This window comes from Priapulus caudatus, unplaced genomic scaffold (assembly GCF_000485595.1).
Source record: "Priapulus caudatus unplaced genomic scaffold, Priapulus_caudatus-5.0.1 Scaffold0, whole genome shotgun sequence".
Lineage (NCBI taxonomy): Eukaryota > Metazoa > Priapulida > Priapulimorpha > Priapulimorphida > Priapulidae > Priapulus > Priapulus caudatus.
In genome coordinates, this window is record NW_014577061.1 from 580,384 (window position 1) to 595,800 (window position 15,417).

The 15,417-nt window shown below is 40.8% G+C and overlaps 1 protein-coding gene across 10 annotated transcripts; it reads right to left on the reverse strand.

The window, feature by feature from the left end:
* Nucleotides 1–1,972: 1,972 nt before the first annotated feature.
* Nucleotides 1,973–12,183, reverse strand: LOC106806572 (GDNF-inducible zinc finger protein 1-like). Of its 10 annotated transcripts, none has more exons than XM_014808754.1 (11): nucleotides 12,139–12,183; nucleotides 9,821–10,007; nucleotides 9,385–9,560; nucleotides 8,218–8,506; nucleotides 7,533–7,720; nucleotides 6,924–7,082; nucleotides 6,118–6,621; nucleotides 5,725–5,834; nucleotides 5,406–5,503; nucleotides 4,999–5,169; nucleotides 1,973–4,476 (listed from the first exon to the last, which is right to left on the reverse strand). In XM_014808754.1, exons 2-11 carry the CDS (start codon nucleotides 9,984–9,986, stop codon nucleotides 3,866–3,868), a joined length of 2,472 nt encoding a protein of 823 aa, XP_014664240.1. In that variant the 5' UTR covers nucleotides 9,987–10,007; nucleotides 12,139–12,183; the 3' UTR covers nucleotides 1,973–3,865. The 10 variants fall into 10 exon arrangements, with proteins under 10 accessions (XP_014664240.1, XP_014664488.1, XP_014664722.1 ...); XM_014809002.1 differs by lacking the exon at nucleotides 12,139–12,183 and adding an exon at nucleotides 12,009–12,072; XM_014809236.1 differs by lacking the exon at nucleotides 12,139–12,183 and adding an exon at nucleotides 11,752–11,976 and having other exon boundaries at nucleotides 6,924–7,076.
* Nucleotides 12,184–15,417: the final 3,234 nt, after the last annotated feature.

The window sequence follows — 15,417 nt, forward strand, 5'->3', positions numbered from 1 at the left end:
GGCGTAATTGTCCAGGGGGTGTAAATCGGCATGGGGGGATAAATGTCGGGGAGTATTTTTTATGCAACTCCGATTTTTATGGCACGGCCGAAGCTAGCAGGGGCAACGGCGGAGGGGGGTTGCCCATATGGGGGGGGGGGCACAAACTAACGGATACGTGTATCCGTTAGTCTGGGGGGGGGGGTGCTTCTTATAGAGATGGAGAGCCTATATATAACTATTGTTAATCATTTTTTATAGTCCTCCAAGATAAATTTAGATACTATGTTATATTGTCAATTAGCAATGGAGAACTGCCCAAACGCCCAGAACACAATTAAACCTGTGATTAAACCGTGCATGCATGGGTTTGCCTCCCCCCACCCCCACCCGGGCAAAATCACTATAGCTATATATATATGCGCCTCTGACATGAACACCGATACCTATCCAGATATAGGCCTACACACGTGCGTGCAATAGGACAGACGCATATATAGTTTCCACATCTATGATGCTCCGTACTGTAAACGTACGGCGTGTTCAGACTATAGTCACCTATATATATAACGTCGAGCATGACGTCGCATATTTGTGTTCCATAACTGCCGTCGCGTTGCGCGTTTTAAATCCTTTCTCAACCACGACGTCCTTCTGTTTTAATTATGATATCACACGTTTTCAACCGCGATGTCGCGCATGTTCACCCACGACGTGACGTCGTCCTTTTCATTCATGACGTTTTTAACCGCGATGTCGCGCATTTTCAACTACGACGTCAAACTTGTTCAACCACGATGCGGTGCACCTTTTTTAAACACGCTCTTTTTAACCACAACGTCGCGCGTTTTCGATAGCCACAGATCTATCAAGAACATAGATCCACAAAGATCAACACAAACATGGACACAGAAATTAACCTATTCAAACACACATAGACACACTTCCATTGCTTCCATTTTCATGCATATTTTCTGAATGCAGAACTAAATAGAAATTTGAAGTAAACTTAACACTGTAGTACCTACAGGCAGTATTTAAATATTTAAATTGTAAACCAAAATATTCGCGTTCATACCGAAATTATATTTTCAGTTGCCATCTCACAGCAACCATAAAGAGACACCGCATGCAAAAATAGACACACCGGCAGCTATACACGTACGCGTACGCACTCACGCGCAAACGCGCGCACGCTCGCAGTCGGACGGTTAGCGCACGGACACCCACTTACACGTACGCACGCAGGCACGCATGAACGAACACGTTCGGTTACATATCCTATAACATATACATGAGGTAATGGGATTTAATTTTCTTGTCAAGCCATGGCAACGAATATTTTGCACTTATTTCAACATAATGATAGGTCATGCGCGAACATCACAATCATGATCTCCCGCGATTTTATGCCCTACTCATGCAGCTCCTCATCGTTATTAAAGCGATTGGTAGGTATTGGTTGGTATAATAATATATTGTATATTACATTAGTGGACAAAAACCCCTTTCAATTATTAATAAAGAGTGTAGAGGCCCACAACTGCATATTTCGTGTGTGGCCGCATATCAACTCCTAATGGCAGATTTAAATTATGTTAGTGTTAACTCCGTCATGCAGCTAGGACACCCTATAATTATTAAAGAGAGACATTCAAAATAATTTCGTATGCGTAGTGACTGCGAGGAGCAGACTTATAACATGAAATCAGGAACTGATTCAGAAGGACCTTTTTTGTCTTCGTTAGTAACCCAAAGACTTGGGGGAGATAGAGTAGGTTGATTATAATTAGTTTCAGTTGTCTAATCATCCGTCATTTTTATGTTTCAGTTGTCAGCATTGTCCCACGTCCAATGCCTAGAATAAAGGTGGCGTCAGAGACAAATGGTTGTTCTTATCTACTTCAACCTAAAATCCCTTGTTTTTGATTACAATCTTTTGTTTTTGATCCTACTTACAAGGCATATACTTATATCAACATAACAATCAACATCAATTTGAGAATGCTTTATTCAAATCCTCACAGTCATGCAATGCAATCAGGTATAATGTCAAGTATTACAGTAATAATTCATGTTTGAACACTGTTAATATGAAAACAATGTCACTAACAAAATAATATTTTCCAATGAATTATATTGATGTAAAAGTTACTATATTCTCCATGAATAACATGCAAGAGTATTTACATTCCATGAAACATATTGAAAAATGAAATGACAAAAGGCATGCAATCGACCCTCTACCATTCCACAATCATCACTATATGGCATGTTGTGTTATCAAAAAACATTTATAATTATTATAGCCATATTATGCTTTAGCTGAGTTGCTGTACTATCAAATAATATAAAATAACCTAAATTTTTCAAGCATTTTGAATCAATTTTACCCATGACCTTATTAATCATATAAACTTATTCTTTCCTACAGAAGTAGTAAACCAATAAAATATACTAGTGTTCATCTTAATGATGAATTTCTGGATCAGTTCTAATATACCATGCTAGTACATGTAATACTGATTATAAAATAACACAGTGTCATATCTTCTATAAGTTATGTTCAGTACTAATTGTGTATCATGATCTTGTACATTCACAATACATTCTTAAGTGAAAAATGAAACTCTCAAAGTCAGAAACTGATACAAATTATGTACATTAATGACAGTAGTGGAGTTATGTCATACTCACCAACCATCGCACCACTGTTTTTACCGAAAAGATGGATGCTGTAATTATATCTCTTTCTTAGTATGTTTTTGGTACCAGGTTGCAGACAGCATGCGGAAATTGCTGTATGCCTTTAAAATGACGACTTCATATAGTATTAAACCCGCACATAAATGTCAATAATAATGAGATGTTCTAGTGTAGAATAATATTAGGAGAACATATATTATAGATCAAACAACAATAGAAATTAAAAACCTCTTATTTTAAGTCTAATTACGTAACAACATGCACTTAGTTTGAACAACGTGTTACTTGCTTGCTATCGGCTGTGCTTGTTCGTCTCAGTAAGACTAACAGCTTCTCCCAGCCACGTTTCTGCGCCGAGCTACAAGTGTTAAGATGCACCAACCTCTGATTATTTATCTGTGGCAGTACGCAGCCCAAAGCACCATGTCTATATCTAGAATATCTAAGCATTACTAGCTAGCAAAGAAAGCGGCTTATGATAAGTTCTGTGTATATGCTAATTATGTTCTATATAAAGATAGATACTGATAATCAACTGATACCAATTCCAAACAGCGTGAATTTAATACTCAATTAAAGTGTGAAAATGTCACCGAGTATCAGATTGTTGCTTCTTTATGCACTTCTAGCTAGGCTGCGGAATGTTGCACGAACAGTCGGGTGGGTCTTATTGAAACGAGCAAGCATAGCCGATCATTTGTAAAATACTAGATTATTCAAACTACGTTCATATCGTGATACTTAGTGCGATTGAAACTTAGACTTCATTTCTAGTCTTTATCTTTGTTTGCTCTATAGATTATGCACCCTTGACAACGTTATGTAGTGCACTTTCCATTTGTGCATTATATTAGTTTCTGGTCATGAATTGGGGGAAAATTTCCCACAATATTTTATAATAGTGAAAATTGAATATAAAAAGGCTAAAAATGGATTGAAACAAATTTGCTTCGAAAACCGCCTTTGAAGATATTAACATGAAATTGAAATTTAACTCACTCTTCTACTTCCAAACTCACACTACATTTCTCCAGATGTCAACCTGACAACGTTTGCACTACAAGTTGCACGAACCACTTCGCTAGGTTCCACTTCAAAAATATAATTCTTTCATTTTCCTCCACACACACGTTACCTGTAAGCTCGACTACACACTGCAATCGTGCGTCCCCCGCCACCACTACTGCTGGATGAAATACACGAGGCGGTGAGAGCCGTCCGGTTCGCTTGGTATCATCGCCGCGACCGCGACCGAGTCGCCGCCCTGCGGGTCGGGCGGCATCAGCTCGGTCATCGTGATGTGCTGCTCCTGGTGGTGGTACGGCGTCGTCGTGTGCGTCATCTGCGCCGCCGCCGCCGGCGCGCCGTTGCCGTGGTGCTGCGCACTGTAGACCATGTTCTGCGGACTCGACGTGTGCATGACGGACACGGCCGGCAGCTGCACCATCGTCGGCACATGCTGCGTGACGACGTTCTGTCCCGCGGCGGCCGCGGCTGCGGCGCCGATCAGCACGTTCGCGCTCACCTGAGATGTGTCTCCCGCGGCGAGACTCGCCAACGTCTCGGCCGTCTCCTGAGCGCTGCCGGCGAGGTGCACGCCGCCGCCGCCCAGGTGTGTCATGACGGCGACGTTGCCCTGCTGTGCCAGCTGGTCCATCTCCACCATCGCTTCGACGTCAGCGAGGGTCGGCTTCTGCGTCAGCGGGTGGCTCTTGCCCATGTGCTCGTGCAGCTTGCCCATGGTGATGCAGCGAAACGCGCACTGCGGGCAGTAGAACTCCAGCGGCTTGCCTGAAGAGCAGACAGTTCGATTCGAATTACGTCATTTACACATGTGAATTACATTGTGGAGATAACGTATCAGTTAAACAAGTTAATACTGATAAAATTACAACAAATGAAACTACATGACAATTCAGACTTTCAGTATAACATGTGAAACCTGAGTAGTAAACTTTTTGTTGGTTTACTAGATACTGTATACTAAATATATTATCACTGGCAAATAAGATATAAATGTGATATTTTAATTCATTACCAATTGCCGTGACAGGGAACTCCTTATGAGGGAAAATTTTAAAAACAGCGCATTGATAATTAATTCCTAATTAATTTGCCCCAAGTTCCCATTTTCAAAAGTTAGCTGCAATGATATGATATGTAACTGACAAAGCTATTTTCCTATAGTACATTAAGGGTCAACTTAAGGGTCATCATTCTCAGACTATTCTCAGCAGGGTGCAGAAAAACATGGGAGCGTGCATTTAAAGCTAAAACATAATAATTAAATCCCCCTTCTCTGATTGTGCTCACCTGGATGTTTACTTTTCATATGCGCCTTGAAGGCAGTGGACTGGATGCAGGCGTAGGTGCAATAAGGACAAGCGTAGGGTTTCTCCCCAGTATGTCGCTTCTCATGACGTAGCAGATTGCGGTGCTCGTACGTAGCAAATGTACAGTGGTGACACTGGTAAGGCTTGTCCCCTGCACACAAGTAATACAATGATGTACCGTACCACTTAATAATATGAACTCACTAGTTTTGTGATATATCTAAGTATGTATCCATACATGCTTACCATCCAACAAAACAACATGCTTATGCCATAAATTCATCTAATGCCGAGTGCTCAAGAAATGTAATGTAAAGAAATGCTGCACAAATGTAACCACAATCTCTCTTGAATACAGGGACGTGTGCACGAGCAATATATAAATACCTGTATGAGTTCTTGTGTGCGCTATGACACGAGACTGCCGGCAGCTGACATAGTCACAATATTGGCATTTGAATGGCCGCAGCTTTAAGTGCATGTAACTGTAAAGAAGGGAATACAGAGCTATCATGCATGACAAAGCAAAAGATGAGTTATCAAAAACAAACTAAACTCGACCAAACGATACGGACGAAGCAAACACGGTGAACAGGTTCATCTATTATTGAAATTACACAAACTTTTTGGCAATGTAGAAAAGCCATTTTTTTAGTTTTTTAGTCAAATTTTTATAGGCTATCTAGGATAGAAGCATTTCACTTACCGATGATGCTTCTTGAGGCTGTTTTTATCTGCGAATGTCTTTTGACATAGTCCACACATGACTGGCTCACGTTTGGGTTGCTTGCGCTTCCCATTGCCATGAACATTAACCTGCCAACCAAATCCCAGAAATAGAACACTACAGACACTATTTTAAAAACACCACAAAATGGATTATACTATCCTTTATATGGCCAATAATTACCACCAATTTAAATATATAATTATCGTCAGCAACATCAGAAATAACGCTGCTAAAAACATTTCAAGTGACGTCATTTCTAACACTATCATTGATAACGTTAACCGTAATGCTGCTGAATTAATACCGTAATTAATTATTAATTATTACCACAATTAATTCTGTAATGCTGCATTACGCGACCGAACATACCTGATGCTGCTGGAACAGATGACGGTTCTTGAAGGCCCGCCCGCATTCCTCGCACGCGAACGGGCGGTCACAGTTGTGCGAGGGCTGATGGACAAGCATGAAGTAGGACAGACTCTCCGTCTTGTAACCACACTGCTGGCAGTGGTACAGACCAGAGTCCTTCTTGTGCTTCATCCACAAGTGATTCTGGAAGATCTTCCAGCGCGTGTTCGAGTAGTTATTGCACTCGGGACAGTAATACGTGATCTCGTTTTTGCGGTGGCACTTCTTGTGGTACTTTTGCTGCTCCAGACTGCGAAAGACTCCCTTGCAGTGCTCGCGTGGGCAGTGGTACTCCCACGACTTGCTCGGGTCGTCGTACACACGCCGCTTCCATCTACGGTCCTTTATTGGCTTCCCGTTCTTCCCGATCTTCTTCTTCTTCAGCTTCTTTTTGGTGACCTTTGGTACAGGCATCTTAGCCAGCTCCGACTCGTCGGTAATGATGATGTTGTGCTCCTTCTCCTGCATTAATAAACCAATAGATTCATTGTAATGTATAACTAGTTTATCGACTAATAAATTAATCTATAATATTGAACATATATATTTTGTTGGCATACTAGATGCCATATAGTTAATAAAGTTCATATATCTATTTAAACAAGCAACCCACTAATTCATCAAGAAATCTGCAATGTTTGTTTAGTGTCATACTTAAATGCATAAGCAGACAACAGATGGAAAAATGTATTGTTTTGATTTCATTGTACTTAGCGCCTACAATATGAAATAAGAGGTGAAAGAGAATCAGAACATCATTATACCATGTGTTCCCTGCACAAGAATGCATTAGTGAAGCTGGCACCACACTCCCCACACATGAACACATCCTCTTCAACCTCATCTTCTTTATGGTTGCTGTCTTCCTCTCCCTCAGCTTCCTCTTCTACTACGTCATCCTTTCCTCCTATTTCCTCCTGCTTCTGAATGCAAAAAACAAGCTAAGTGAAACAAATTTACCTTTACCACTATCTATACTCAACCTAACAAATATTTATGATAGTGACAGTAACTATGCACGCATAATTGGTATATAAAAAGTACGTATTGTTCAAAGTTGATACTACTAGTTCAAATATCCTTTCGCACACATGTTTAAAGGCTATTTCTCAGTATCGATTCAAACTATTTTGACAATTAAGAAATGTAAATATATTAAGATATACTGACACACTTGTATATAAAGGTTCTCTGCAGGCCTACCAAAATCAGAGCTCACGCTTCCTTTCCATTGCGAATTTGCCCTTACCCGTAATCTAACCTCAGCGATGAAGGAACGTGACACGCGCCTTCCTCCCAATCGAGCCTCACCTATGGCGAGCGTGTGATACACTCACAGCACCTTCACTTAGAAACCATGGAGACGTGCGCACCTGTATGATCACCGCCGTCAGACCGTCGGTTATGACAGAAGCTGCAGCATCTTCTGGCTGCTGCACTGTTTGCTCCACCACATGCTCCACCTCTATGGTCGCACCCATCTGCTGCTCTTGCGTTGTCGTCGCAATCCTCTGCTGGTCCCAGGAGCCCTGCATCATTTGCCCTTGAGGCTGATAGATGCCTGACACGAGATAAGAAACACTCCTATTAGTTTTATAATTTGGCATCACTTACACCTCGCAGTTATCAGCCCAATTTACGTAGATAACTCGCACCAAGCTTGAGTCATGTGTAAGATTGAGGAAACCCTGATGTGCAAACGTCCAAGCACAATACCAAATAATTTACATACTTGCTTGACCTGACACTGAACCTGTTTTCCAAAACAGCAACAAATATCTTTTAAAGAAATATATAGCATTTATTGTTATATTTTTAGGACATGCGATCCAGCATGCATTGAATTGTTTAATTAACCTTCATTGCTCACACTTTCCATCTAGTATAGATTCGCACGACAAGCAAAAAACACGAAAACCTACACAACATCACGAACTGCTGCCAACAACGAGTTATCCTGCTCTGATTTGTTGTGACACACCACAATTAATAAAGCATTAAGAAAAAATTAATCTAAGTAAATATCAAAGCTCCTTAACGACATAAAGCAACACTCACTCCTCTCATAGTCATGCATCTGCTGCGGCAGACAGTTCTGCACTAGCAGCTGCTGCTGCAGGATGTTCTGGTGCATGCCGGGTCCCTGCAGCTGCATGCCGTGGTTTAGCGGCACGATCACCGCCTCGAGAGGCACCGGCCGCGCGTAGGTCTCCATGTCGTTCACCACTAGGCTCTGTGACGTCACGGGCACCGCCCACTGTTGCATGCCAGTGTGCTGCTGCTGTTGTTGTTGCTGCTGTTGTTGCTGCTGCTGCTGTTGTTGTTGCTGCTGCTGCACTTGACCAACCTGTTTATGATACTCAGGATATCAGTATAGTACTATGAAATATAGTAATATAGACATTACTATCATGTTTAAAATCAATAAATCATTGTCACCATCATCATACTCATCATCATTATCATCACCAAATTGGTTGCAATGCACTTAATTATATTTCTTATAGCTGTTTTACTAGAACTATACTTGTAATATCGACAACACCACAGCATTGGACGCTACATAGCAATAACAACTATAGTATATAGGTATAAAAGCAGCAAAATGCCCCAAAATCAAGTTGAAAGTACAATAGCACATGGCAAACAGAAAAATTCATCCAAGTAAATATTAAAGCTCCTTAACGGCATAATTCAACTCTTACTAATTGAGGGAAGACTGTCAGCCATAGACATTCCACAGCATACCACAGATTCCATTCAATTGACTACGTCACAAATATTCTATGGTGTATATTTGTACAATTTTTGTTGCAATTTTTTTACATGAAAAGTAAGTACTAACGGCACTAAATGTATCCTCAAATTCTTACCTGATAAGATTGTTTTTCAACTAGTTAAAAATCCAAAATATCTGGGCGATTTGATATATTCATCACGACATTAAATGCTTGCTATGGGCTATGTATGAGTCATGAGTGTTTCCACATCCAATGGAATAGCAAAATAGGAAGTATAATGCAGCAATTTAACCATAAAAAGTGAACAGAATCACTTACATTTTGCGACAAAGTGGACATGATTTTTTTACTTTTACTATTTATATACTTTTTAGTATATGAGTATCCTTGCCCACTTTTCTTCTGTTCGTAACTTTTGAAGACCCCCCCCCCAAAAAAATAGGTAAAAAAAGCAACAAAATATACTATAAAGAAAGCTGCGCACATTGTCTGCAACAGGAGCTTCAACATGATTATAAACCTGCTGAACAGTGACCCTGCGACTGCCGTACGTCCTCTCCGGAGGGGATTGCCGGCTAGCATGGACAGGAGGAGTGGGCTGCAACTGTCGGTGCACAGTACCGCCAGTCTCCTGCTGGGTAGGAGCAGGTGGGATTTCTCCTGCAAGTACATCAGTGATAGTTGGTGATAGTTGGAAAGCAGAAAGTTTACTTTACGTATTCAGTTCTGGGTGTGCATGTGGTTGACAACAAACCATTGTCTTCGCTTGTCAAACAAACATATTCATCTGTATGTATATATACAGTAGAAGTCCAAAAATCCGGACCATCCGACAACCAGGACTTTTAGAAAACTCTCAAACTTTTTTGTTTCGTTAATAAAATTAACCTAAAAATAAATAAATAATTTGTATAAAATACCCCTTGCAATGCTGTCTTTATGGCAGTATCGGATATGACTGAACAAGCCAATCTTATGCTGACTGGTAAATCGACAAAATCGACACTTAAATGATGTCACGATATCCACAAACTCATCCAATTTCATCTTTCCACCACTGTGGGTGGATTGTGCCTGTGCCTGCATCTTCGCTATTTGCCTCCTTCACTGCAATAAAACGAAAAAATCTATTCATTTATCTGCATTTTCATATCTAAAACCAAGGCATTTCTGACTAATCTACCTTCATGATAGCTCACCCACTTAGTTATACCACGATCTACATTGAAATACTTGCCAAAATTGACCCTTTCTAGTTCTAACTCGGACAGTGTGTCATATATATCCTACCTAATTAACTATGCCACCTCCATATACCACCTACTTCCCATTTCATGCAGAAATGCGGCTTTTACGGTAGATTAATATGATTGTGTGAAAAAGTGTGCTAACTTTTTACGCAAGTATAACATAGAATTAGCATAGTATTTTTGTGCAATAACTTTACACCTGCACATTTGATGAGGAAATTTGGCCAACACTGATGTTCTCTAACCTCATATCCAGCCACATGATGGCAGACAACTCTGTACAATTTGTGGATAGGTGTGAAAATTAAGTTCTTGGGTAATTATATAGGGTTAATCAATTTTTTATCCAACTAATTTTACTCTAACATTAAAGCCCTGCCAATTCTGCAGCAAATTAAGTTTGTCGGTGGTCAACATTATGAACAGTTTATTAATATTAGGTAGGTTGTGAGCAGGATCTAACATGTACACTATATACCCTCCAATCCAAAAATAACTCTGGACGTACACAAAATAACAGCAGTAACTCTGCTGTAACTGAAAAATCAACGAAAAATCAAGGTAAATATCTTCAAGAACTGGAAATTTATCTTTGAACTTTTACCTTGATTACCTTACCTTCACAACATTTACCTTGATTTTTCGTTAACTTTTCAGTTACAGCAGAGTTACTCCGACTAATCAGCGACGAGCCGGTGTTGAGTGCGGGGTAGTTCTGAATTCACTAATCATGGCGGTTTTGTTTACGTTGGAAGTTACGAAAGTCTGATAAATTGGACAATAGTTGTGACTATTCCAGAAGAGAAGGAACCGCGTGTGGATTTTCAGATTTCCTGATCCCGGACGGTTAAAACGGTATCAAGGTCTTTGTGTTCGGTTGTCTGATTGCTGAGATCTAGCCATTTTTATTTGCGACTCGGGTTATAAGTTGTGACAAGTAATTTTTCGCATTGGCCAAAAACAGTGGTTTGCCATCAAGTTTAACGGCTCTAATGTGGAATCGAGGTACAGGGGTGGATTAATTGTTGTGCATGGTCGAAGTGGATACATCTGGCTGTGATATGGTGCAAAAGTTGATAGAATAAGTGTGAATTTCTGTCTGTAGTTGGAGCTTAAATGAAAGGTTACTGTGATCGCCAGCGTGTGGAAGTTAGATCCCTTCTTCTCTTTATATATATTATAACACTTTTTTTGCCTCAGGTCCCTGTGGTACATGCATGTATAGAATACGTACAATGCTGACATGCTGTCAATGCTAACCGCACTCTACTCTCCCTGCTCAGTAACATGCACTAACAGTATTACAACCAAGTACTACTACTACTACTAGTATTAGTAATAGTACTACTACTAGTACTATAGTATACTACTACAACACACTTAGTATTAGTATACTACTACAACACACTTAGTATTAGTAGTACTAGTATACTACTAACATTACTCATTAGCCTGTTGTAGATAACACTAGTCACTAGACACCCTAATCGCTAATGCCCTCTATCTGAATATCTCCACCACCAAGGAGCGTTAGGCCTACTCAACGTCGTGTAACTTTCATCGTTTCTGACACCAACTACAACACCAACTACAACGCCGACCGTAGGTAGCGATGTTTACAGAAGTGATGTTTATTTTTCAGACATTACGAAAAAGTTTGCGCGCGCTTCCACATTTCCTTATAACTGCAAAGCGTGATGCGAAACATCTATGGGGCTGGTCAACATCGCAAGTTCCATTGCCCGCGAGGCCGTCTCATCCCTCTTCGCTAGTCACCAGTCTGGGTGTGGTAGATGGACGCCATGATGACGTCGTGTCGCAATCAAGGTCAATAAACTATTGCACTTTAAATACACACCGACTCATAACGGACGAAAAAGTAATATCGTATCGATCCCTTGTACAACACAGAACTTATATGAACGATACTGTTCTTAAATGCTTGCTAAATACGAATGATTCTAACGGAATATATAAATATTGAAAACCTTTTGTTCCCGTCTTGTTGGCTGTCCGACTGTGCTGCCATCCGGTGGCTGAAAACGACATAAAATACTCTACGATAGCAGTGCCATCTGCTAACAAGAAAATGTACAAACCAGCAGCTGAGAACAGACCACTATTAAATCTTCCATAGGATCTTATACTTAAGAATTGAATTTCAGGAGCTGAAAAATAGTATTTCGGCCGTTTTCGGCCGAGTGGCAATATTAAAGCTAGGTAGTTATGCACTTCAGCTGTGCACCATTAGAGTTATGACATATGTTGTTCCGCGTTTTAAAAAAATATCGCGAATTTACTAATCGACACCACATTTGTGCCTGAAAAACAGTTGCGCAGTCGAATGGGGGCCATACATTGAAAGAATTCGTTTTAAATTACCAGTAACCATCCCCCATCTCCATGTGCATGTCATTGACACACACGATAGCCAGCCTAAATAATGCAGCCACAAAACATCGCGTCAGCTTTAGCGCACGAGCTGCGGGCACTCCGATTGGTTGGCCGATGACGCGTCACATCCTCCAACCTAACAGGGTAATGAACCGGTAGTGATTTAATAGTGGTCACGTGTCAGCTCTTCATCACGTAGCAGTACGGTTTAGCAAACTTGCCTGAAGACGTATTTTTAATGACATACATTAATGCATCATTTAATTTTCTTAATTTGTACAAATTTGATCAAGCAGGGTTTTCCACGAGTTAAACTTACCAGCGCAATAACATTAATTAGGACTTCGGCATTTATTTGAGGGGGGAGCTGCATTAAAACATTCCATGAACCAGAATTTTTGAGTAGACAAGCATAAAAAATAGAAAAAATATATGAACACCATATTTTATAAAATACATTTATTTCACACAATAATTTTACACACATTATCGACATAAAATGGATGTAGTGAGATATCTACACACTACAAGAAAACAAAACATACTGACATTTTTACTAATGATTCAGGGGTGCAAATAAATTCATCCATATAACCTTAGATTACAATTTTACTTGGTTCGTCACCATGAGCTTGTAACAACAGGCAGGTTTACACTGTGATGAGCTGTAAATTCAAGTCCAGACTTTACATATTGTTGTTTGAATGTTTGGTTATATAAAATAATAAACATCAGTTGTGTTCTTCTCTTTATGACCTCAGGGGATGATTTTCCAAGTTGCACACAGGGTTTTCGCTGATGATATACAAATTAAGTATTTACATAATGATGCATCATCATGCATGGTCTCTACTGTCTGTAGGCTCCTGGAGGCCCTAAAACAATGAGGAATATATTACTGTATGTGTGTACTGGTAATGAACAGCAAATGAGTAAATGGGATCTTAACTTCCCAGTTTTAATTACAAAGCACTAAACTGGCCAATCAATATCTGATTGGCCATAATCATTATAAATACACTGGTTACCTCCGCCAAGGGGTTGGCAGGAGGTTATGTTTTCACCGGCGTGTGTTTGTTGGTTTGTGGGTTTGTGCGTTTCTTTGTTTGTGTACAGCCTAACTAAACAAGTGCCGCAGAGTGACAGCGCTCACCTGACGGCAGGTGTTCTGATGCTAAACTCACTGGCAAACGAATCAAGAGCACCCTCCCATCACCACGTTCGCTCTCCCTCATTGTCTCTCTCATTCTTTCTCTTTCGCTCTCTCGCTCTTGCTCTCTCTTCCCTTCGCGCTCTCTCCCCCCTCTCTCTCTCTCTCTCTCTCTCTCTTGCTCTCTCTCTCGCTCGCTCACACTCACTCTCTCTCGTTGTCTCTCTCTTTCTTTGTCTTTGTCTTTCTCTCTCTCTCTCTCTCTCTCTTTCTCTCACTCTTTCGCGCGTTCTCTCTCCTTCTCTCTCACTCTCTCTCTCGCTCTCTCTCCCCCTCTTGCTCTATCACTCTCTCTCTTCCTCCCCCTCTCTCTCTCTCTCTCTCTCTCTCTCTCTCTCTCTCTCTCTCTTCCTCTCTCTCGCGCTCTCTCTCTCTCGCTCTCTCTCCCTCGATTTTTCTCTTTCTCGAGGCGGTAGCGCTGCCGGCCGAGGCTGTGCGACTGATTGTCTATACAGATGTTTGATTGTCTATCAGACTGATTGTCTGATGGTCTTCTAACCCTAGCAAGACCGTTTCGTGAAGCTAGCAAGGTGTTAACGTTTTTATATAACTTCACATAAATGTTTATACTATATGTTAATTCTGGTTTCCCAGCAGCGGCCAGCAATGGTAGAAAATTATGAAAAATTGCTCTAAAAAGCTGCTTGTCCAGCGGACAAGCCACCGGACAGATCTACTTGTCCTCCGTGGAAATGGACAAGTACGGACAAACGGATAGCCCTTATTTCGAACACTGGGTTATTTCGAACACTATCGTATCAGGAACCTTCTCGAAGAAATGTTTGTTGGGATCGTTATGAAAGTTGCCACGAGATGGCGCATACGTTTGAGTGTCTTAAGATTGAAGATAAAGATCCCATCGTACGTAGTATAGCAATTTGCAAGACAGAATAGGTAAGCATTTACCTACGCAAGCCTACAGGCTGAAATAGAGAGCTGCTACCTGTAACTAATTAATGCAGGCAAAAACTACACCGTACTATCACCACCACATGCACTGGCAGTGGCCACTAGCAGTGGCATAAGTTACATGTAACACACTGACAGTACAGAATGCCATAGAAATTATACGATTTAAGGAGCATAAACCTTCTTCAACCAAATTTAGCTTCTGAAATTTCACTGTGACATTGTAGCCTTATACATCCAGGCATGTATAGATTCTACTAGCAAACCCGGCAGTCAAATTCTTTCTAACAGTAAACAAATCCATGTTTAACCCTCCTCTTGAGGGTCAAAAGGTTATCCGACACTTGCTCTTCGCATGTCAGCAGAAAGTACATTTCATGGTCCTTTCAATAAAGCCATAAAAATGCTAGGTTTTTCAATCCCTCCGTCAGACCGTGTCCTCAGAAAATGTCTAAAATCTGCCCTGTGCCCCATTGACCTTTGACCTGTGACCTCCAATTTCGACACATTGATGGCTTTTCCTACCATGATGCTATACACCGACTATCACGAGCCTAGGTCGAGCCGTTTAGATTTGTGCCGCAATTCTGCATTTCCTCCCTGTACTAAGGTTAAGAAGGAATGTTCCCCTTTTACACCTCTTTGACTTTGACCCAGCTTCGAATCCCAACTCGTTTTGACGATCCCCCCCCAACGTCCCGAATATCGTGACCGTACGTTGAGCAGTTAAGATTTGTGGCCAAACTTGTTGTCG